At 42.5% G+C, this 22,856-nt stretch overlaps 2 protein-coding genes and 1 long non-coding RNA gene across 8 annotated transcripts; 1 reads left to right on the top strand and 2 right to left on the bottom strand.

Moving 5' to 3' along the window:
- LOC117656939 (uncharacterized) lies at window positions 1-7,424 on the bottom strand. The gene is made up of 2 exons (XM_060691321.2): window positions 7,328-7,424; window positions 1-4,874 (listed from the first exon to the last, which is right to left on the bottom strand). Exon 2 carries the CDS (start codon window positions 4,557-4,559, stop codon window positions 1,344-1,346), a length of 3,216 nt encoding a protein of 1,071 aa, XP_060547304.2. The 5' UTR covers window positions 4,560-4,874; window positions 7,328-7,424; the 3' UTR covers window positions 1-1,343.
- Window positions 7,425-9,447: 2,023 nt separating this feature from the next.
- Window positions 9,448-22,470, bottom strand: LOC132710045 (uncharacterized). Of its 6 annotated transcripts, XM_087884349.1 has the most exons (3): window positions 17,816-17,902; window positions 15,487-15,625; window positions 9,448-13,035 (listed from the first exon to the last, which is right to left on the bottom strand). In XM_087884349.1, exon 3 carries the CDS (start codon window positions 12,409-12,411, stop codon window positions 10,876-10,878), a length of 1,536 nt encoding a protein of 511 aa, XP_087740475.1. In that variant the 5' UTR covers window positions 12,412-13,035; window positions 15,487-15,625; window positions 17,816-17,902; the 3' UTR covers window positions 9,448-10,875. The 6 variants fall into 6 exon arrangements, with proteins under 6 accessions (XP_087740475.1, XP_087740476.1, XP_087740477.1 ...); XM_087884350.1 differs by lacking the exons at window positions 15,487-15,625; window positions 17,816-17,902 and adding an exon at window positions 22,138-22,470; XM_087884351.1 differs by lacking the exon at window positions 15,487-15,625 and having other exon boundaries at window positions 17,820-17,912.
- LOC148115788 (uncharacterized) lies at window positions 17,801-19,060 on the top strand. The gene is made up of 2 exons (XR_015731789.1): window positions 17,801-17,891; window positions 18,460-19,060. It is a non-coding gene; the product is annotated as an uncharacterized LOC148115788 (long non-coding RNA).
- Window positions 22,471-22,856: the final 386 nt, after the last annotated feature.

Below are 22,856 nucleotides of genomic sequence, written 5' to 3'. Positions count from 1 at the left end.
TATGATTATTAATATTTTATTTGTAGTAAAAGGAGTGACATTTAGTATATGGAGATTGGCATAAAAATAACATACTGAAATATCGAATAATCAAATAATGAAAGATTATAATTGAACAAAATAGGTGTATTATTACTAAAACTATATAAGATGTCAACTGTATTAAATATGAAGAATATTGTTTTATTTGTACCAAAATGTAAGACACTCCGGTGTCACACTGTTCACATAACAATATGTTTGTAAAAAAATAAAAAATAAAAAACTTGGGGGGAAAAAAGAATTTGGGTGGTACAAAATGTAAATTTTAATCCCATCACTGGAGATGAAGGTCTTTCTTAATGAACACAAACTATCTGCTGGGGGCTATTAAGAAAGACTGCTTTCTTTCTTTAAAAGCCTGTTTCTCCATTTCTCCTTTTGGGAAATATAATATTCTGGCTCAATAAACGATTTCCTGTGGCTCCTTGTTGTGGCCCCCCAGCTGCCAGGGGAGGCCTGTTCCGGATGCAGATATGCACAGAGCACTTAGGAGAGGTGAAAAAAGGAGGACAAGGAGTCCACTCAGGAAGCAAATGCTGAATGGCTCCTCCCTGGGAATAAACAGAAAGAAGGGGGAGTGGTTGTTGTAGGAGACAACAGTCCTTTTTCTGGAGATTTTGCTCATTGTGTTTCATGCAACAAAGACTGCTTGCCAGAACTTAATTTGCAGCCTTTTCGTTGGGAGCTCAAGGCTTTGCAATTATCCTGAGAACTGATAATTGATTGCTTATTTGTACCCTATAACTATCATTAACTGCTGTACCTTATGATTCTTGATGAACGTATCTTTTATGTACACTGAGAGCATATGCACCAAGACAAATTCCTTGTCTGTCCAATCCCACTTGGCCAATAAAAATTCTATTCTATTATATTCTATGTGTAAAGCTACATTACTTAAAGGTAATTTGTATGGTTTCTCTCCTGTATAATTCTGAGTGAAATCTTTCCCACAATCAGGACATTCAAAGGGTTTCTCTCCTGTGTGAGTCCTCTGGTGTATCACAAGGTGGGAATTTGTAATGAAACGTTTCCCACAATCAGGACAGTAATATGATTTCTTTCCTGTGTGCATCCTCTAGTGTCACACCAGGTTGAAATTCTGACTGAATTTTTTCCCACAGTGTGGACATCCATATGGTTTTTCTCCTGTGTGAGCCCTCTGGTGTTTCACCAGGTCAGAACAGTAAGTGAAACTTTTCACACACTCTGGTCACTCGTATGGCTTCACTCCTGTATAACTCCTCTGGTGTATCAGTAGATCAGAATTCTGACTGAAACTTTTTCCACAATCTGGACATTCATATTGTTTCTCTCGTGTGAGTCCTCTGGTGTTTCACCAGTTTGGAATTCTCACTGAATTTTTTCCCACAAACCGGACATTCAAAGGGTTTCTCCCCTGTGTGAGTCCTTTGATGTATCAACAGGCTGGACCTATGACAGAAACTTTTCCCACAATCAGCACGATCAAAGGGTTTCCCCCTTTTGTGAGTCCTCTGGTGTTTCACCAGGCTGGAATTCTGACTGAATTGTTTCCCACAAACAGGACATTCAAAGGGTTTCTCTCCTGTGTGAGTCCTCTGGTGTACCACCAAGCTGGACTTCTGACTGAAACTTTTCCCACAATCAGGACATTCAAAGGGTTTCTCTCCTGTGTGAGTCCTCTGGTGTTGAACCAAATGGGAATTCAAACTGAAATGTTTGCCACAATCAGGACATTCAAAGGGTTTCTCTCCTGTGTGAGTCCTTTGGTGTTTTGCCAGGTTGGAATTCTGACTGAAACTTTTCCCACAATCAGAACATTCAAAGGGTTTCTCTCCTGTGTGAGTCCTCTGATGAATCACCAGGCTTGAATTCTGACTGAAACTTTTCCCACAATCAGAACATTCAAAGGGTTTTTCTCCTGTGTGAGTCCTCTGGTGATCCAACAGGTGGAAATTTGCAATGAAACTTTTCCCACAATCAGGACATTCAAAGGGTTTCTCTCCTGTGTGAGTCCTCTGATGTTGAACCAAATGGGAATTCAAACTGAAATGTTTGCCACAATCAGAACATTCAAAGGGTTTCTCTCCTGTGTGAGTCCTCTGGTGTTGAACCAAATTGGAATTCAAACTGAAACGTTTGCCACAATCAGGACATTCAAAGGGTTTCTCTCCTGTGTGAGTCCTCTGATGAATCACCAGGCTTGAATTCTGACTGAAACTTTTCCCACAATCAGGACATTCAAAGGGTTTCTCTCCTGTATGAGATCTCTGGTGTATCACCAGGTAGGAATTCTGACTGAAACATTTCCCACAATCAGGACATTCAAAGGGTTTCTCTCCTGTGTGAGTCCTCTGGTGTTTCACCAGGCTGGAATTTTGACTGAAACTTTTCCCACAATCAGGACATTGAAAGGGTTTCTGCCCTGTGTGAGTCCTCTGGTGTTTCACCAAACTGGAATTACAGCTGAAACGTTTGCCACAATCAGAACATTCAAATGGTTTTTCTCCTGTGTGTGTCCTCTGGTGTTTCACCAGGATGGAATTCCGACTGAAACTTTCCCCACAATCAGGACATTCAAAGAGTTTCTCCCCTGTGTGACTCCTCTGATGTTTAACCAAGCTAGAATTCAAACTGAAACTTTTCCCACAATCAGGACATTCAAAGGGTTTTTCTTCTGTGTGAGTCCTCTGATGAATCAGCAGGCTTGAATTCCGACTGAAACTTTTTTCACAATCAGTACATTCAAAGGGTTTTTCTCCAGTGTGAGTTCTCTGGTGTTTAACCAAATTGGAATTCCAACTGAAACGTTTTCCACAATCAGAACATTCAAAGGGTTTCTCTCCTGTGTGAGTCCTCTGGTGTTGAACCAAATTGGAATTCAAACTGAAACGTTTGCCACAATCAGAACATTGAAAGGGTTTCTCTCCTGTGTGAGTCCTCTGATGAATCACCAGGCTTGAATTCTGACTGAAACCTTTCCCACAATCAGGACATTCAAAGGGTTTTTCTCCTGTGTGAGTCCTCTGGTGATCCAACAGGTGGGAATTTCCAATGAAACTTTTCCCACAATCAGGACATTCAAAGGGTTTCTCTCCTGTGTGAGTCCTCTGATGAATCACCAGGCTTGAATTCTGACTGAAACCTTTTCCACAATCAGGACATTCAAAGGGTTTCTCTCCTGTGTGAGTCCTCTGATGAATCACCAGGCTTGAATTCTGACTGAAACTTTTCCCACAATCAGGACATTCAAAGGGTTTCTCTCCTGTGTGAGTCCTCTGGTGTTGAACCAAATTGGAATTCCAACTGAAACGTTTGCCACAATCAGAACATTCAAAGGGTTTCTCCCCTGTGTGAGTCCTCTGATGTTTAACCAAACTGGAATTCCAACTGAAACGTTTGCCACAATCAGGACATTCAAATGGCTTCTCTCCTGTGTGTGTCCTCTGGTGTTTCACCAGAATGGAATTCCGACTGAAACCTTTCCCACAATCAGGACATTCAAAGGGTTTTTCTCCTGTGTGAGTCCTCTGGTGTGTCACCAGGTCATAATTCTGACTGAAACTTTTCCCACAATCAGGACATTCAAAGGGTTTCTCCCCTGTGTGAGTCCTCTGATGTTTAACCAAACTGGAATTACAACTGAAACGTATGCCACAATCAGGACATTCAAATGGTTTCTCTCCTGTGTGTGTCCTCTGGTGTTCCACCAGGATGGAATTCCGACTGAAACTTTTCCCACACTCAGGACATTCAAAGGGTTTTTCTCCTGTGTGAGTCCTCTGGTGTTTCACCAGATCATTATTCTGACTGAAACTTTTCCCACAATCAGGACATTCAAATGGTTTCTCCCCTGTGTGAGTCCTCTGATGTTTAACCAAGCTGGAATTCAAACTGAAACTTTTCCCACAATCAGGACATTCAAAGGGTTTTTCTCCTGTGTGAGTCCTCTGATGAATCAGCAGGCTTGAATTCCGACTGAAACTTTTTTCGCAATCAGTACATTCAAAGGGTTTTTCTCCTGTGTGAGTTCTCTGGTGTTTAACCAAAGCGGAATTCCAACTGAAACGTTTTCCACAATCAGAACATTCAAAGGGTTTCTCTCCTGTGTGAGTCCTCTGGTGTTGAACCAAATTGGAATTCAAACTGAAATCTTTGCCACAATCAGAACATTCAAAGGGTTTCTCTCCTGTGTGAGTCCTCTGATGAATCACCAGGCTTGAATTCTGACTGAAACCTTTCCCACAATCAGGACATTCAAAGGGTTTCTCCCCTTTGTGAGTTCTCTGGTGTTTCACCAGGCTGGAATTCCGACTGAATCGTTTCCCACAAACAGGACATTCAAAGGGTTTCTCTCCTGTGTGAGTCCTCTGGTGTACCACCAAGCTGGACTTCTGACTGTAACTTTTCCCACAATCAGGACATTCAAAGGGTTTCTCTCCTGTGTGAGTCCTCTGGTGTTGAACCAAATGGGAATTCAAACTGAAACGTTTGCTACAATCAGGACAATTGTATGATTTCTTTCCTGTGTGCATCCTCTAGTGTACCACCACGTTGGAATTCTGACTGAAAGTTTCCCCACAATCAGCAAATTCAAAGGGTTTTCCCCTCCTTCTAGGTATTTCCCTCTTTTTCTGAATGGAATAAAATAATTTTCATGTAATCTACTGTTGAGTTCTGCATACTCTACTTTTTCCAGTTTGAAATCTCTTCTTGATTTTCTCCCCTTTGTCTCTCACCAGCTGGGAAAAGAGAATTGTGTGCTTTTCTGAGGGCTCAATTTGCTTTCATTTTCAAAGTTGCTGGTTATTCTCAGTTGTCCAGAGTGCTCTTATTGGTATCCTCTTCATCTGTAAGATTTAAATAAAAGTGCAAGTTTAAAATTGTTTCTATATATAATGGTTGCAGAAGACGTGAAAAAAGTATACATTACAAGTAAAAAGCAAACATGCCACAATGCTGGAATATCTTCTAATGTTAATTATGATTCTTTTGACACATTGCAGATTACTGAGATCCAAGTTCAAATATACATTCAATCATGAAATACACTTCTTGACTTGGGTCAATCACAAATTCTTCATACTGCAATTATTGGGTAGAATCTTTGTAATTCAGATAAATGTTTTACCAAACATGCTATTTCTCTTTCATACTTTAAGTGTTATAACTGAAAATATGGCAGATGGACATCTCTATGTTTATATGGCAAGGGAACAATCAAAAATTAAACATAAATTATTGTAAGGTACTAAGGAAAGACGTTTGAGTTTGCCAAATTTGAAATTGTACTTTCATGCCTGTTGTTTTCTGACAAAAAGAGTGAGTGACTCTCCAAAATAAGAGGTTCCTTGAACTTGACAGGCATGAATAAAGGTTTTGATGGCACAGCTCTTTATGGTATGATACGGTTAAACCAAATGTTCATTTTAATCATCACTTTGTTAGACGTGCCTTCCTTTTTGGGGTGTCTCCCCAGGAAGTTTTTTTAGAAAAGAAATGGTGGCGAGGCTAGATTGGTGGATTTTTGGTCAAATAATATCGTTCAATTATTGTGACCCTATCCTCAAATCTAAAGAGCATTTGGATTCAGAAGGATGTTTGGAAATAAATTGTTGAAAATATTACTGCTAAGGTTTATAAGCTGCTATTGAAATTGAATATCAGCCCTGGGACCCATCTTTTCTTTTGGATTTTAACGGCTGCCACATTTAGTGCCTGGAAATCAGAGGGGGGATTGTGTGCTGGTTGAGATAGATAGCCATAACAACATTCTTTTCTCTGGAAGTCAAGGACGTTCAGCCTCCACCTGGATAGGCCTGACGGGGGATGTCTCCAGTTGGGAAGGTGGAGTGATTGGATCGTGTGATGGACATGTGGGTGTGCCAATATGACATCTTCAATAAATTGGAACTTTGAGGAATTGCCTGCCTTGGAATCTTCATTGGTTGAGGGTGTTACTTGGAACCCTGATACTTAACTTGCAGAATGAGTATGTAAAGCATTGTATGATTCAGTGGGCAAAGAACTTTGGATTTAATATAATGCTTGAACACTGGAAGAATGTAACAGAATTACAGAGTTGGAAGGGACCTTGGAGGTCTTCTAGTCCTACCTCCTGCTCAGGCAGGAAGCTCTATACCAAATGGTTTTATGATGTTGGTATCTACCATTGAAGAAATTCTCAAGAATGTATAAGGCACCTTGAATGTTGGAAATGTAAATAAGAGATGTTATCATTTATGGTGGACATGTGACAAAGAAATATTGTATTAAGATTCATATCTTAATACAGAAGATTCTTACAGAGAAAATAATGATAAAACCAGAAAGTTTTCTTTTAGATAAAGAAATTGAAAAAACTTCGATGTTATATGTATTGTTGGCATCAAGAATGCTATATGCACAAAAATGGAAGGATATTTTCATTCCCACAATGGCTGAATGGCTGCAAAATCTGATGGTTAGCAGAGATGGTTAAATTGATTGCTTTGATTAAAGAAAAGAACAGGATTAATTTTGTTTCTACATGGAAACCACTTTTGGACTTTGTTCCTGAGATAGAAAAAAATGAAAGTCTGATTTGGGTTTTGTTGATTAAATACGTTTGTTGTTATACAAGTAGCTAGTTCATATTATCAGATAAAAGTAAACAGTTGAGGTTTTATATTATTATTCTACTGCACCAAAAGAGTCAAAGACAATGCTTTTCTTTTTCCTTTCCCCTTTCCCCTACACTTTCCTCTCTTCCTCCATTTTTCCATTATTTTTATTTCTTCTTTGTACTTCCGTATTTTACATTTTGATGAATTAATAAAATATTTGGTTAAAAAGAAATTCTTAACACTGCAAAGGGTTATTATGAAATATATCTAGAAGTCCTAGGAATGGATTATACAATTTAGATAGATGCATACAGAGAGAAGTACAAATAGACACTCCTACAAGTATGTATATATGTGGAGAATCCATGTGTTTTCTGCCTGAAAGCTGTCCCAAAACCCAAAATGGTTACAGTCAAACCTTCCGTGCTAATTTTAGAGATGTGGGGGCTTTAAGTGATAAAATGATGCCTAAAGAAGGAATGAAAGAGCAACAAACATGACTGGGGGCTTGAGGCGAAAACATATGAAGAACAGTTGTAGGAATTGGGTAGATCTAGTCATGACCGCCAAGGTCCCATCCAACTCTGTTTTTCTATATTCTATTCTATGTTCCGGTTGCTTCTCTGCTTCCACGCAGCGGAGGAAATCAAGCAGCCTTTCCTGCTCCCAGCCTCTCCTCCGACCTGCCCTCCACTCACCCACCAGCTGCTGCTTCGGCTCTTGGAAGAGCAGAGAAGCCACTCGGCGCACCACCTTCCTCCCGTGAGCGATCCGGTAGATCCAGCCCTTCCCTCCCCTCCCTTCTCGCAATGCAGTGCTTGATGGTTTTAACTCCTTAAGGCTCAGCCCCAGATTCCTCTGTAGCGACGGCTTCCTAGGCGCCGCTGATGTTGCCCATCTGACCGCCATCTCCCGATAGGAGGCGGTAAAACAGGCTCGTCCCGTCTCTACCTATGAAGGCGTTCCCTTTCTGATAAGTCTCCCTCTGGTCCTTCTCGTCCTACTCTCAGGAGCTTTGAAGAATAGGCTGCCCCCTCCCCCCTTTCTGTGTCAGTCCAGCTCAATTGTGGTTGTATGTCAAGGATTACCTGTAGTATCTTTTTATCTCATTCTTGCACAGCCTAAAGAATTTCTCTGAACAACCTTCCCAATTTCCAGAGGAGGTAAATTTCCATCTTGATTATTCCGAGGCAGGCACCTTGGGCAAAACCCTTGGAGGGTGCTTCTTTGTAAAAAGCTGATCTAGAGATTCCTGATCTTTTTTTGGTGTGACTTTCAGTGGAGATCAAAACTGCTCTACATCCTATTAGAAGAAAAATCCAGGTCCACTTCCAAGCTGGGAATAAATGGAGGCTGTTTAAGAAAGGAGGTCCGTTTATTGATGAGCAGAACCAGCCTGTGGTTCCAGGGCAGCTGACGGACTGGCTGAATGAGTGGATGGATTTTTATAGGTTTCTGTGATGCTGCTGGAGTTGTATAATGTAGTGAACTCTGTTTTGCTATTCTAATGGTGGTGGGTTAATCCTATTATATCCTGTTCTTAGATGTCCCAAAGGTGCTTTTCAGAAGGCAATTGGACTTCCTTCTTTGTTTTCTTTTGAAGATGTTTCCCTTCTCATCGAAGAAGCTTCTTCATCTGTGACAGGATAGTGGGGAATGGAATCCTGTCAGAACTGAAGAAGCTTCTTGGATGAGAAGCAAAACATCTTCAAAAGAAAAAACAAACAAAACAAGGAAGTCCAGTTGCCACCTGAAACAGCACCTTTGGGACAACCATGATCTGGATGACTGAGAATCTCTACAAACTCCTGTTCTTAGAATTTGGGTGGTGGAGAATGTAAATGTTAATGCCATCGCTGGAGATGAAAGTCTGTTAAGTTGTGAATTGGCTGGCCCAGTCTTTCTTAATGAATACAAAATATCTGCTGGGGTCTATTAAGAAAGACGGCTTTCTTTAAAAGCCTGTTTCTCCATTTCTCCTTTGGGGGAATATATTCTGCCTCTTAATATTCCCCAAAATATTTCATTCTTCCGGGTGTAGGGTCTTTCCCACAATCCCAAAACTTTGACAGATTTCCTGTAGTGCCCAAGGATTTAGGACATGGCAGCACTATGAGGCTAGACACTCCAAGGGAGCCAGTTTCATTTCTGCTGGCCAGGGCTGCATCCAAGAGCACCCACAGCGCCAATTCATTCCTGAAGGAGAAAATTTTATATCTGAAAAAATGCCACATGCTTCTGTAAATCTGCCTGCATGGAAGTCTCCATTAGGTCAGAGAAAGAGAGAACAATATGCAGCAGGGCCTAGAAAACTGGGTCTAAAAAAGAGGGGTTGATTGTATATGGTAGAAGAAATGTTTCAAAAGAAATATTTGTAAAATTACAAGGGAAACCTTAGTTGTCCAATTTGAAATATCCTAATTTTGTTGTCTCAGACTGGTAATGCTGGAGAAGATAAGCCCTGAATCTAAGAATGCCAATCAAAACAGATCCAGTTTAGCCATTCTAATTTTTTAACTCTGCATAAAGAAATGTCATTCTTTCATAGAATTTAGGACTGAGGTAAATAGCAATGCAACAAATTAAGAGGCAGAAGCCTAATTACAGCTCACATCAGAGGCACAGAGTGGCTGGATTGAGGTACTATTGAAACTGAAAATTTAAATTTATAATGAGGGAAATGAAGTTGAAGACAGTTTGGTTATAGAGGTGCAGAATGCGAAAGAGACAGATTTCATGTAGATTAACAATTGTAGAGTGGTAGAAACCCAATGTATGTGTGGAGACCTCACCACTGAAGAATTATTGAGAAAACGGCTTAGTGTTATAATTTTATTATTAAACTTATTCACTGTACATCTGGCAGTTTGAGGCCATTCTGAGTGCCTTGCCTTGCCTTGCCCTAATATTCATAGCAACACTGACGCTGCCCAAGTTTTTCCTTGCCAAAAGATAGTGATAGTCCTTACATTACAGAATGCATTATTAAAAATGAACGATTTTCCACTGTTCAACTTGTTCCTCATATCCACCACCAAAGGGGATGCAATAGAAATGTCAGAGTGCTGCTATCACCCACCAGCCATCAAAGGGAAACAAGCAGACACCTCCAAGAAAATGAGATCACAGCAGGAGTTGCTAATAAAACTTTTAGATCCTGTCATGAAAGCCACAATCCCTTTTCTCCTCAACTCAATATTCCTCCTGGAGGCAACTATGATTTTTAGTGCACCCACAATCCCATAATGCAGTTTGCACAGTGTTAAGAAGCGAAACAGAGCAGTTTCTCCCTCTCCCATGCAACAATGACTCAGAAGCAGCCGCCATTTTGGCCCTGAGGGAGGTGTGACAAAATGGCAGCTCCTTCCACAAGTCCATCACATGGCCCAGGGTTGAATCCCGGGCACACTGAAAATAACGGCTGCTTCCAGGACATAGCCATCCGGCCCTGGGATGCGTGTCCTGGCCTTCCTCACCAACTTGAGGTTCAGAGATCTTCAAATGAGAAGAGGAGGCTGTGAGGCCTGGTGGGGTGGGAGTCAGGCCTAAGGACTGCGGGGATGTAGCAGGAAAGGAAAAAAGTCTTTGGGGACCCTGTGGGTGGGGAAAAGGCTTGTGGAGACCCTGGGGAGAAGGGAAATGCCTATAGGGACCCTGTGGGAGAGGGAAAGGCTTGGCGGGATCCTGGGGAGAGGGAATTGCTTGATAACACACACACACACACAAAACACCAGACAGTACACCTTTATCAAATTAATATTTACCATTTTTTCTCTCCAATCACAGGTCTACTTCTGAGATATATTTCAGTAAAATGAATCAGGACGGAACTTAAATAGTCAATTTCTCATCTACACTTCCAATGACAAATCAAAAATGAAATTTAAGCCTTCTCTAAACTCATCACCTTTTGCCTAATGTGGATTTCCTTGACTTTTTCTCCTGTGTGTAAACCTACATTACTTATAGGTCATTTGTATGGTTGAAATGGTGACTTTTCGCAGAATCCAGACATTCAAAGGAATGGAGATTTTGCAATATCCTCCCCCTGCAATGTGGTAGGAATGAAGATTTTGCAGTATCCTTGCAGTATCCTTCCCCTGTGACGCCCACCAAGCCAAGCCCACCAAGCCACACACCACGCCCACCAAGCCACACCCACAGAACCGATAGTAAAAAAAATTGAATTTCAGCACTGATCAGTAAATCAGAATTCCGACTGAAACTTTTTCCACAATCTAGACATTCATATCGTTTCTCTCGTGTGAATCCTCTGGTGTTTCACCAGTTTGGAATTCTCACTGAATTTTTTCCCACAAACAGGACATTCAAAGGGTTTCTCCCCTGTGTGAGTCCTGCGGTGTTTCACCAGGCTGGAATTCTGACTGAATCGTTTTCCACAAACAGGACATTCAAAAGGTTTCTCTCCTGTGTGAGTCCTCTGGTGTATCACTAGGCTGGAATTCCGACTGAAACATTTCCCACAATCAGGACATTCAAATGGTTTCTCACCTGTGTGAGTCCTGTGGTGTTCCACCAGGCTGGAATTCTGACTGAAACGTTTCCCACAATCGGGACATTGAAAGGCTTTCTCCCCTGTGTGAGTCCTCTGGTGTTTCACCAGGCTGGAATTCTGACTGAAACGTTTCCCACAAACAGGACATTCAAAGGGTTTCTCTCCTGTGTGAGTCCTCTGGTGGTTAACCAAACTGGAATTGAAACTGAAACCTTTTCCACAGTCAGGACATTCAAAGGGTTTATCCAATGTGTGAGTCCTCCGGTGTTTAACCAAACTGGAATGGAAACTGAAACTTTCCCCACAATCAGGACATTCAAAGGGTTTTTCTCCTGTGTGAGTCCTCTGATGGTTCACCAAGTCATAATTCTGACTGAAACTTTTCCCACAATCAGGACATTCAAAGGGTTTTTCTCCTGTGTGAGTCCTCTGGTGTTTCACCAGCTCAGAATTCCAAATGAAACGTTTGCCACAATCAGAACATTCAAAGGGTTTCTCTCCTGTGTGAGTCCTCTGGTGTTTCACCAGGCTGGAATTCTGACGGAATAGTTTCCCACAAACAGGACATTCAAAGGGTTTCTCTCCTGTGTGAGTTCTCTGGTGTTTCACCAGGTCATAATTCTGACTGAAACTTTTCCCACAATCAGGACATTCAAAGGGTTTCTCCCCTGTGTGAGTCCTCTGATGTTTAACCAAGCTGGAATTCAAACTGAAACTTTTCCCACAATCAGGACATTCAAAGGGTTTTTCTCCTGTGTGAGTCCTCTGATGAATCAGCAGGCTTGAATTCCGACTGAAACTTTTTTCACAATCAGTACATTCAAAGGGTTTTTCTCCTGTGTGAGTTCTCTGGTGTTTAACCAAATCGGAATTCCAACTGAAACGTTTTCCACAATCAGAACATTCAAAGGGTTTCTGTCCTGTGTGAGTCCTCTGATGAATCACCAGGCTTGAATTCTGACTGAAACCTTTTCCACAATCAGGACATTCAAAGGGTTTCTCTCCTGTATGAGTCCTCTGGTGATCCAACAGGTGGGAATTTGCAATGAAACTTTTCCCACAATCAGGACATTCAAAGGGTTTCTCTCCTGTATGAGTCCTCTGGTGTTGAACCAAATTGGAATTCTGACTGAAACGTTTTCCACAATCAGGACATTCAAAAGGTTTCTCTCCTGTGTGAATCCTCTGGTGTATCACCAGGTGGGAATTTGCAACGAAACTTTTCCCACAATCAGGACAGTTATAAGATTTCTTTCCTGTGGGCATCTTCTACTGTAACACAAGATTGGAATACTACATTGGGAGCAGCTATAAGGCTTCTCTCCTGTGTGGGTCCTTTAATGAACCACAATGGAGCTAATCTAACTAAATCATTTCCACATTCGGATAATTTCTATGGCTTTCCTCCAGCATGGATTCTGTTATGCATAATCTGTGATTTGCTATGCATGCTTTTCATACAATAGGCACATCTATGGAGCTTTTCTACCACTGATGTTCCTGAAGGAGTCAAAAATACGTGTGATCTTTTGTTGCATGGAGCTTTGATTCAAGCTACTGTTTTCTTCCTCACAGGGCAAGGCTTGCATTAATGTCTACCTTTTGTGGCTATCCAATTGTCTTTTTTCTCCTCACTCACCTCTAGATATTTCCCTCTTTCTCTGAATGGAAAAAATAATCTCCTTTGACCTTTTCATGTAATCTATTGTTGAGTTCTGCATACTCTACTTTTCCAGTTTGAAATCTCTTCTTGATTTTCTCCCCTTTGTCTCTCACCAGCTGGGGAAAGGGAAGAATTGTGTGCTTTTCTGAGGGCTCAATTTGCTTTCATTTTCAAAGTTGCTGGTAATTCTCAGTTGTCCGGAGTGCTCTTATTGGTATCTTCTTCATCTGTAAAATTTAAATAAAAGTGTAAGTTTAAAATTGTTTCTTTATAAAATTTATAAAGCAAACAGGCCACAATGCTGAAATAGTTTCTAATGTTAATTATGATTCATTTGACACATTGAAGATTAATGAGTTCCAAGTTCAAATATATATTCAAATATAAATACACTTGTTGACTTGGATCAATCACAAATTCTTCATACTGCGATTATTGGGTAGAATCTCTGTAATTGAGATAAATGGTTTACCAAACATGCTATTTGTCTTTCTTTGGTGTGTTTCTGGCCAGAGAGATGCAATTCATGCCGCCGCTGCCATTATTGTTATTAAGTGCAGTGGCTGTGGCAGTGCGGACACCACTGCCACTGGTGGCAGCTTTGCCATCACTCACCCTGACCAGCAGTGCTTGTTTGGCCCGCATCTTCTCTAACTTAGCCTTCCACTCTTCCAAGAAATGGGTTGTGGCAGCACCGCTGCCCCGATAGCCCCCGGTGGCCATGTTTCAGGGGAGCTGCCGATTCCTTGGCGCCCTCCCAACGAGCCCCAACATGGCTGCTGACCTTCCGAGTTTTACTAATCAAATGGACTGGCAAAAGTTGCTGGCAAACCAAAGGAGAGTCACCGAGCGGGGTGGGGAGAACTCCACACAATCCTCCTCTGATGTTGCCTAGTAAGAAGGCTACAGAGGCTGTGGTTTCCCCAGGTAAGTTGTCTGGTTGCGGCTGTGGAATTACATTCCTCTGGCCAGAAACACCCCGAAGGAGCCCCAGCTGGCAGCCAGAACCAGAGCAGGAGGCAGAGCCCCCGGGAAGCAGAACCAGCGTGGCGCCAACTTCCCCTGAGGAGGAGAAGTGGCTCCCAAGGGCAAAGACTCCTCTGGCCCCAGTGCCTGGAAAGGAAAAGGGCAGATCGAGAAAAGGAAGCTGAGGGAGAAAAGATGCTCGACAGGTGTCGTGAACATCCCAGCCACCGAGAGCTTGGATGAATATGATGATGATGAAGCAGGACAAAAAGAACGTAAAAGAGAAGATACAATCACACAACAAAATACATATATACATATATATAGTGCAGATGGCGGTGGCAGCAACAACAACACCATGGAAAACAACTCTGGGAACTCTTCAGCTCCTGCTCGACAAACGTATTAAAAATTCCTTACCTATTGAGATGAGGAGTGCTGGAGGAGTAATATCTCCCTTAAAAAAAAACACTTGATCCAGCTAGCCCGGCTGGTAGCACCTCATAAGGGCTCCTTTCCAGGTTACAGGAGAAGGTAGTCAATGGTTTTTGATGCCAGAAGAGAGCTTTATGCCCCAATGGCAGATAAAATGGCAGAACCATCTTCTAGGAGAAGGGAAACTTTGATTACAAACCTCCACTGCCTTGTGGCTAGATCTACTATTGGAAAAGGCTTCAGGAGTCAACCTCAAGGCAAAATCTGGAGCCAGAGCCCTGGAAGGAGTTCATGATTGTGTACAATCACGTTCTGATAACTCCTGCGATGTAGCTGGAACTAATCATATCGGCTCTGCTGTTCCATTGGACTATTCCAGCAATGTGGAGAGGGGGGACCTGCTGCTTTGGTAACAGTTTATCCTCCATATTAATATACTGAGGCTTCGTGCACTGAAGAGGACAATCCAGCTTTGCATACAGCATTGAAACAACACGGGAAGTGGTAGTTACTGGTTATAAGTCTTTGCTCGATTGGCGTAGAGCATGACGCCAGGGGCCACTTTTGACGGTCAGAGAGGTCATCATACCTCATTGGGCGCCTACTGCCTGTCTTAAGCAGGGCAGCCCCCAGCCAGTAAGGTGCTGCCCCACCACAGTCTGCCAACCTCACAGGGTGCGTGGGATTTAAGGTCAAAGCCAACAAGCAGATTGATAACTTTGCACCATGCAACAAACATAAGGAAACTTTAGCCCTGAAGTTGGGCACTTAGAATGTTCGGACAATGACCCCCGGTCTTTCAGACGATTTACAAGAAATAGATGACTTACGTAAGTCAGATGTCATAGACACGGAGCTGAGCAGACTGCAGATGGATAGGATAGGATAGCAAGGTTTTAGCCTGCCAAGACTTTGGGCTAACAATCAGCCTGAAAAATACACAAGTCTTGGGTCAGGACGTGGATTTATCTCCCTGTATTACAATCTCTGCACCAGAACTGGAGGTCGTTCATGACTTTGTGTACCTCGGTTCAACTATAGCCGATACTCTCTCTTTAGATACTGAGCTGAATAAATGTATTGGTAAAGCGGCTACCACGTTCTCCAGACTTACAAAAAGAGTATGGCTTAATAAGGAACATACAAAGATCCAGGTCTATAGAGCCTGTGTCCTGAGCACACACTTGTACTGTAGTGAGTCTTGGACCCTCTATGCACGGCAGGAGAAAGTTGAACACCTTTCATATGCGCTGTCTCCGACGTATCTTTCGCATTACCTGGCATGACAAAGTTCCAAATAGCACAGTCTTGGAATGTCCTGGAATTTCTAGCATGTATACACTATTGAAACAGCGACGTCTACGCTGGCTTGGACATGTTGTGAGAATGGCTGATGGTCGGATTCCGAAAGAACTCCTGTATGGAGAATTAGTGCAGGATTAGAGGGAGACCACAGAGGGAGTCTTAGAGGGAGCCTTAGAGAGAGAGTCTTAGAGGGAGCCTTAGAGGGAGACCACAGCTGCGATATAAGGATATCTGCAAGAGGGATCTAAAGGCTTTGGGAATGAGCATTAATGACTGGGAAACCTTGACCTCTGATCATTCAGCTTGGAGGCTAAAGATACAGCATGGCCTTCTTCAATTCGAAGAAACACTTGTTTGGCAGGCTGAGGCAAAGAGGCAGTCTCGGAACCAGCAAAATCTGGGAGCTGGGCAGGGGACAGAATGTACAGTATCTGCTCTCAGTGTGGAAGGGATTGCCACTCTCGAACTGGCCCTTTTAGTCACACCAGATGCTGTTTTAGGACCTCTTTCCAGAGCACAATACCAGTGTCTTTTGAGACTGAAGGTTTCCAATGAATATTTCTCTTTCACACTTTAAATGTTATAACTGAAACTCTTTCTTTTGGATTTTAAAAGCTGCCATATTTAGTGCCTGGAAATCAGGAGTGGGGGATTGTGTGCTGGTTGGGATAGATAGCCATAACAACATTCTTTTCTCTGGGAGTCAAGTACGTTCAGCCTCCACCTGAATAGGCATGACTGGGGGATGTCTCCAGTTGGGAAGGTGGAGTGATTGGATCGTGTGATGGACATGTGGGTGCAGGGGATGGAATTATGACTTAATTTTAGGTGGCGAAAACCAGAAGTGTTCAGATTTGGTTTTTCCCAGATGTGCCAATATGACATCTTCAATAAATTGGAACTTTGAGGAATTGCCTGCCTTGGAATCTTCATTGGTTGAGGGTGTTACTTGGAACCCTGACACTTAACTTGCAGAATGCGTATGTAAAGCATTGTATGATTCAGTGGGCAAAGAACTTTGGATTTAATATAATGCTTGAACACTGGAAGAATGTAACAGAATTACAGAGTTGGAAGGGACCTTGGAGGTCTTCTAGTCCTACCTCCTGCTCAGGCAGGAAGCTCTATACCAAATGGTTTTATGATGTTGGTATCTACCATTGAAGAAATTCTCAAGAATGTATAAGGCACCTTGAATGTTGGAAATGTAAATAAGAGATGTTATCATTTATGGTGGACATGTGACAAAGAAATATTGTATTAAGATTCACATCTTAATACAGAAGATTCTTATAGAGAATATAATGATAAAACCAGAAAGTTTTCTTTTAGTAGATAAAGAAATTGAAAACATTGAAACTTTGATGTCATATGTGTTGTTGGCATCAAGAATGCTATATGCACAAAAATGGAAGGATATTTTCATTCCCACAATGGCTGAATGGCTGCAAAATCTGATGGTTAGCAGAGATGGTTAAATTGACTGCTTTGATTAAAGAAAAGAACAGGATTAATTTTGTTTCTACATGGAAACCGCTTTTGGACTTTGTTCCTGAGATAGAAAAAAATGAAAGTCTGATTTTGGGTTTTGTTGATTAAATACGTTTGTTGTTATACAAGTAGCTAGTTCATATTATCAGATAAAAGTAAACAGTTGAGGTTTTATATTATTATTCTACTGCAGCAAAAGAGTCAGAAGACAATGCTTTTCTTTTTCCTTTCCCCTTTCCCCTACACTTTCCTCTCTTCCTCCATTTTTCCATTATTTTTATTTCTTCTTTGTACTTCCGTATTTTACATTTTGATGAATTAATAAAATATTTGGTTAAAAAGAAATTCTTAACACTGCAAAGGGTTATTATGAAATATATCTAGAAGTCCTAGGAATGGATTATACAATTTAGATAGATGCATACAGAGAGAAGTACAAATAGACACTCCTGCAAGTATGTATATATGTGGAGAATCCATGTGTTTTCTGCCTGAAAGCTGTCCCAAAACCCAAAATGGTTACAGTCAAACCTTCCGTGCTAATTTTAGAGATGTGGGGGCTTTAATTGGTAAATGATGCCTAAAGAAGGAATGAAAGAGCAACAAACATGACTGGGGGCTTGAGGCGAAAACATATGAAGAACAGTTGTAGGAATTGGGTAGATCTAGTCATGACCGCCAAGGTCCCATCCATCTCTGTTTTTCTATATTCTATTCTATGTTCCGGTTGCTTCTCTGCTTCCACGCAGCGGAGGAAATCAAGCAGCCTTTCCTGCTCCCAGCCTCTCCTCCGACCTGCCCTCCACTCACCCACCAGCTGCTGCTTCGGCTCTTGGAAGAGCAGAGAAGCCACTCGGCGCACCACCTTCCTCCCGCGAGCGATCCGGTAGATCCAGCCCTCCCCTCCCCTCCCTCCTCGCAATGCAGTGCTTGATGGTTTTAACTCCTTAAGGCTCAGCCCCAGATGCCTCTGTAGCGACGGCTTCCTAGGCGCCGATGTTGCCCATCTGACCGCCATCTCCCGATAGGAGGCCGTAAAACAGGCTCGTCCCGTCTCCACCTGTGAAGGCGTTTGCGAGACGTTTTCTCCGATTCCACGCCCTCAAGTCACTTTCCACTCCTGGCAGCCGATGCGAGTGAAATAGTGGAACGTGACCCTTCTTAACTTGGGAAGATTAGCTACAGGCTGAGCCTTAAACGCTCATAAAGTTATTAAAGAATTACAGAATAAGAGTTGGAAGGGACCAATTCTCCATGCAGGGATCCTATATTGTTCCGGACAAATGGCTCTCCAGTCGCCTCTTAAAAAACACGGGTGATGGAGCACCCACAACTTCTGGAGCCAAACCATTCCACTGATCAATTGTTCCGACTGACAGGAAGTTTCTCCCTGATTCTAGGTTGGATCCCTTTCTGATATGTTCTCCCTCTTGTCCTTCTCTTCCTACTCTCAGGAGCTGTAGGCTGTCCTGAGTCCCATGCTTGGTTGAGCCTTGCTGTGTGATGTAATCTTCCCAGCCGCCATGTGGAGAGTTCTGTTGCTAGGTGGGTAGAGGGCTAATCCTACCTTTGTTGGATCTTGGGTGAGAGCATTTGCCTATGAATAGATCTAGCAATCTCTTTATCTCTTAAGTGAGGATGATAGGGGCTATTAATAGTGAGTCCATTTCCTGCTTAAAAACATGTTTCTCCATTTGTCATTCAGGGAAATATAATATTCTGCTTTTTTAATATTTCCTGAAATATTTCAGTCTTCTAGGAGAGGGGTGGGTGCTAACTTCCTACATATCTTTTTATCTCCATTCTTGCACACCCTAAAGAATTGCTCTGAGCAACCTCCTCAATTTCCAGAGGAGCTACATTTCCACCTCGATTTTTCCGAGGCAGACACCTTGGGCAAAACCCTTGGAGGGTGCTACTTTGTAAAAAGCTGATCTAGAAGTTCCTGATCTTTTTTTGGTGTGACTCTCAGTGAAGATCAAAACTGCTCTACATCCTGTTAGAAGAAAAATCCAGGTCCAGGTCCAAGCTGGGAATAAAATGGAGGCTGTTTAAGCAACGAAGTCTGTTTATTGATGAGCTGAACCAACCTGTGGTTCCAGGTAGCTGACGGACTGGCTGAATGAGTGGATGGATGTTTATAGCTGTAGGAAGTGTAGGAAGTTAGTACCCACCCTTTTCCTAGAGGAATGAAATATTTTGGGAAATATTAAAAAGGCAGAATATTATGTTTCCCTGCATGAGAAATGGAGAAGCATGTTTTAAAGACAAAGCAACTCCCACCTTCCTGCCAGCCCCCCTTTTGTCAATGGGCCAGAGCAGTGGTGGGATTCTGCCGGTTCTAGGCAGTTCGGCTGAACCGTTTGTTAAATTGCTGGTTTGTCCCACCCCTTGCCCCGCCCCTCTGCACCACTGGGTGAGGGGTGGGCGAGCCAGCAATTGAACAAACAGTTCAGTGTTTTTTATAATTTTATTGGCCTCGCAACTGCCACGGGGCTTCAAAGGGCCACCCTAGAGCTGATCAGTGTTAAAAGAAAACAAATGAGTAGACCAACGCCTGCAAAAATAAATGGGTAGATCCAGTGGTGGGATTCTACTTTGGTAGAACCAGTTGTTAAGTAGTTAAGTAGTTAAGCCAGTGGTTGCCAAAGTGGGCGCCCCTGGGGGGCGGTGGAATGCCTTAGGGGGCGGTAAGAGGCAAGGGGGGCGGCAGGGGGGGCTAAGTGGCAAGGAGGGTGGCTCCCACCCTTTGGCCTGTGCCTCGCAGCACTGTTGCTATCTGCAAAGAGTGCTGGAGCAGATTTTTTCCCCCCTAGCTATGCTGAAAAAGCGAAACTGAAAGTAAAGCAGGGTCTTTGCTGCAAGGTGACAAAATGAGGCAGAGAGAGATTTCTTTTTCTTTTTCCTCACCAAAAAAGGTAGGTGCAAAACTGCAAACAATGGAAAATTTAGGGCAAGAGAGGAGAGTTCAAGATTTTAAAACACACACAAAAAAAGCTTACTTAACTAGGGAATTGTAATAATTGAGATACTATTAATTGTATATTGTGTTGAAAGCAGAAATGGTTAAGCTGTGGTTTGGAGGAATATATGGGGGAAATTATTTGGTTTATTATTATTGGTAAATATAATTAATTGATTTGTAAGAAATTGGATTGCATGGAAATAATTGGAATATTCATGTTCATATTGATTAATATACAAAAAAAGATAGTTATATAACTAATTGATTTATATTTAAATGTTGAATTTGTATTAAAGAACTAATATTACATAATTAACCAATGTGAGGATGAATATAAAAATAGATGACAATGGGAAGGGGTATAATATAGAAGGGAAAAATTGAATTTGATTAAGATTAGAGATGAGGATGAAGGGTAATATTGGTTTTTTTAAAAAATAGATGAGGAATAAATATGGCAAAAAGGAAATATAGAAATTGTAAATTTAATTGAAATGACTAAACACTATTTAAATTTGTGAACTGGCCAAATACTCTGTTCAAAGAAAATACATTATATGTTTGTATGTGTGTTTCTAATTATTGCTATTTATTCATATTTGTTCTCTTTTATTCTTTAAAGTTTAACAATTCATTCTTTATCTTAATATCTTTATATTTATTTGGGGTTGGCTTTCTTGCCTTTCATCTTTTTTATTGTACAGCAATCTTTCTCCTGAAACCTACCACCTCTGTCTTTTCTTTCCTTTTTACTTTCTCTTCCCCCCTTCTTCTCCTCCCTACTTCCTCTTTCTGCTTCTCCTCCTCTCTTCCTCCCTCTCTTACCTTCGCTCCTACTCTAACTTCCCTTCCCTTCCTTCATCCCTCTCTATTGCTGCATCCTTTTATGCATATGGACTACTCAGAGGGCTGAAAAAGTTATTTTTGACTGGTCCTCGCACTTACGACTGTCCTCACATTTTACGTTTTTGCCCTATCTTGTCACCATGATGAAGAGAAGCAGTTGTGAAATGAGTGACACGGTTGTTAAGAATGCCGCAACGGGCATAAATGTGAGGATGGTCATAAGTGCGAGGACTGGTCAGAAAGGACTTTTTTCAGCCCTCTGAGTAGTCCCTATGCAGATAGCCACGCCCACCCGGTCACATGACCAGCTAGCCACACGCCCATCCGGTCACATGACCAGCTAGCCACGCCCACCCGGTCACATGACCAGCTAGCCACGCCCACCCGGTCACATTAACACCAAGCCACACCCCCAACTAAGCCATGCCGACAGAACCAGTTGTTAAAGAAATTGAATCCCATCACTGGGCCAGAGGCAGAAACTCAATCTTTGTCAATGCAACACAATAGGACCCATCTAGGGACAGAAGCTAACACAACAGGACCCATCTAGGACAGAAACTCACCACATGGCACCTGGGAAGATTACATCAGCCAGCAAGGCTAGCTAAGACCCCCACCGACCTGTGTGCTCCCACAGAGAGGGCCTCCTCGGGGTGACATCAGCCAAACAATGTAGGCTGGCGATCCCCAGGGGGAGGGCCTTCTCTGTGGGGGCACCTACCCTCTGGAATCAGCTGCCCCCTGAGATAAGGAGGATCCAAGACCTCGGTGCCTTCCGCCGTGCCCTTAAAACTTTCTTTTTTCAGCAAGCCGGGCTGGCTTAACATATTTTTTAATATTTTTTTAATTTTTAATTGGTTTGTTATCTTAAATTGGGGCCAAATTAATATCCTTTTAATTGTTTTTTAATGTTTATATTCTATGTTTTTATCTGGCTGCATACCGCCCTGAGTCCCTCGGGAGAAGGTGCGGTATATAAATTCGAGATAAAATAAAAATAAATAAATAAATAAAACCAATCAAGGTACACTTTCAGGGCCCCAGGAAGTTCAAAGCCAGAGACAGCATAAAAACCCAGGGACTCGCTGTATGTCGCCCCTTTTCTGTTCAGGAACTCAACCATGTGATCCTGTCCACCATTAAACCATCTTTCCAAGCAGTCTCCATGTTTCCAGTGTCTTTCCCCACTTGGAGCTGAACCCAGAAGGATATTTCTTCTTACAGAAGTTAGCACCCACCCCTCTCCTAGAAGAATGAAATATTTTAGGAAATATTAAAAAGGCAGAATATTATGTTGTCGAGCCCTGGCTTGCCATACCTGGGGGCTGCCGGGGGCGGCGTGACGGCTATGGGAGTGGCGTGGCTTCAGCACCTGACGTCCCAGGTGCTCCCAACGGCTTCTTGCTCCTTTGGCCAGTGGGCCCTTTTCCATCAGCTGAGTGGTGTTGATGGTGGCACAGTGGAAGGGCGGAGGACTGTGAATCGCCGTTTCGTAGCTTCTGTGGTTCCTAATGGCTGCGCCTGCGCCATGATAGCCAGGGAGACCAAGAGGAGGAATAAACACAGCCGGATGCTGGCTATGGAGGTGGACTGGGCCGTGGGCATGCCTATGTTAATTCAGAGCTATTTACAACGCTGGCAGTAGCTCCCAGCGCTGACTTTGTATCTGCCAAACTCAGTCCTGCCGGACTGCGGCCGCATTAAAACCTGCAGCAAGTAACCTTGTTTCCGAGTTTGATTTGCCTGGAAAGGAACGCCTGTGATATATTTCCCTGGATGAGAAATGGAGAAACATGTTTTTTTAGGCAGGAAACAAACTCACTCTTAATAGCCCCCACCCTCCTCAATAGCCCACAGCAGATGTCTGCACTTAAGAGATAGCTAGGTCTATTCCTAACCAAATGCCCTCACCCAAAATCCAACAAAGGTAGGATTAGCCCTCTAATCCTAACTGGAGCGGAATTGGTGAACACTGTATGGAACTGGGTGAGAAGAATCCTTTTTATTTAATGTGTAACTCCAAAAGAATATCCAGGA

The sequence above is a fragment of the Pantherophis guttatus genome, chromosome 2, assembly GCF_059756535.1.
Source record: "Pantherophis guttatus breed Tessera chromosome 2, ASM5975653v1, whole genome shotgun sequence".
Lineage (NCBI taxonomy): Eukaryota > Metazoa > Chordata > Lepidosauria > Squamata > Colubridae > Pantherophis > Pantherophis guttatus.
This window is presented reverse-complemented; position numbering and strand designations above follow the sequence as displayed.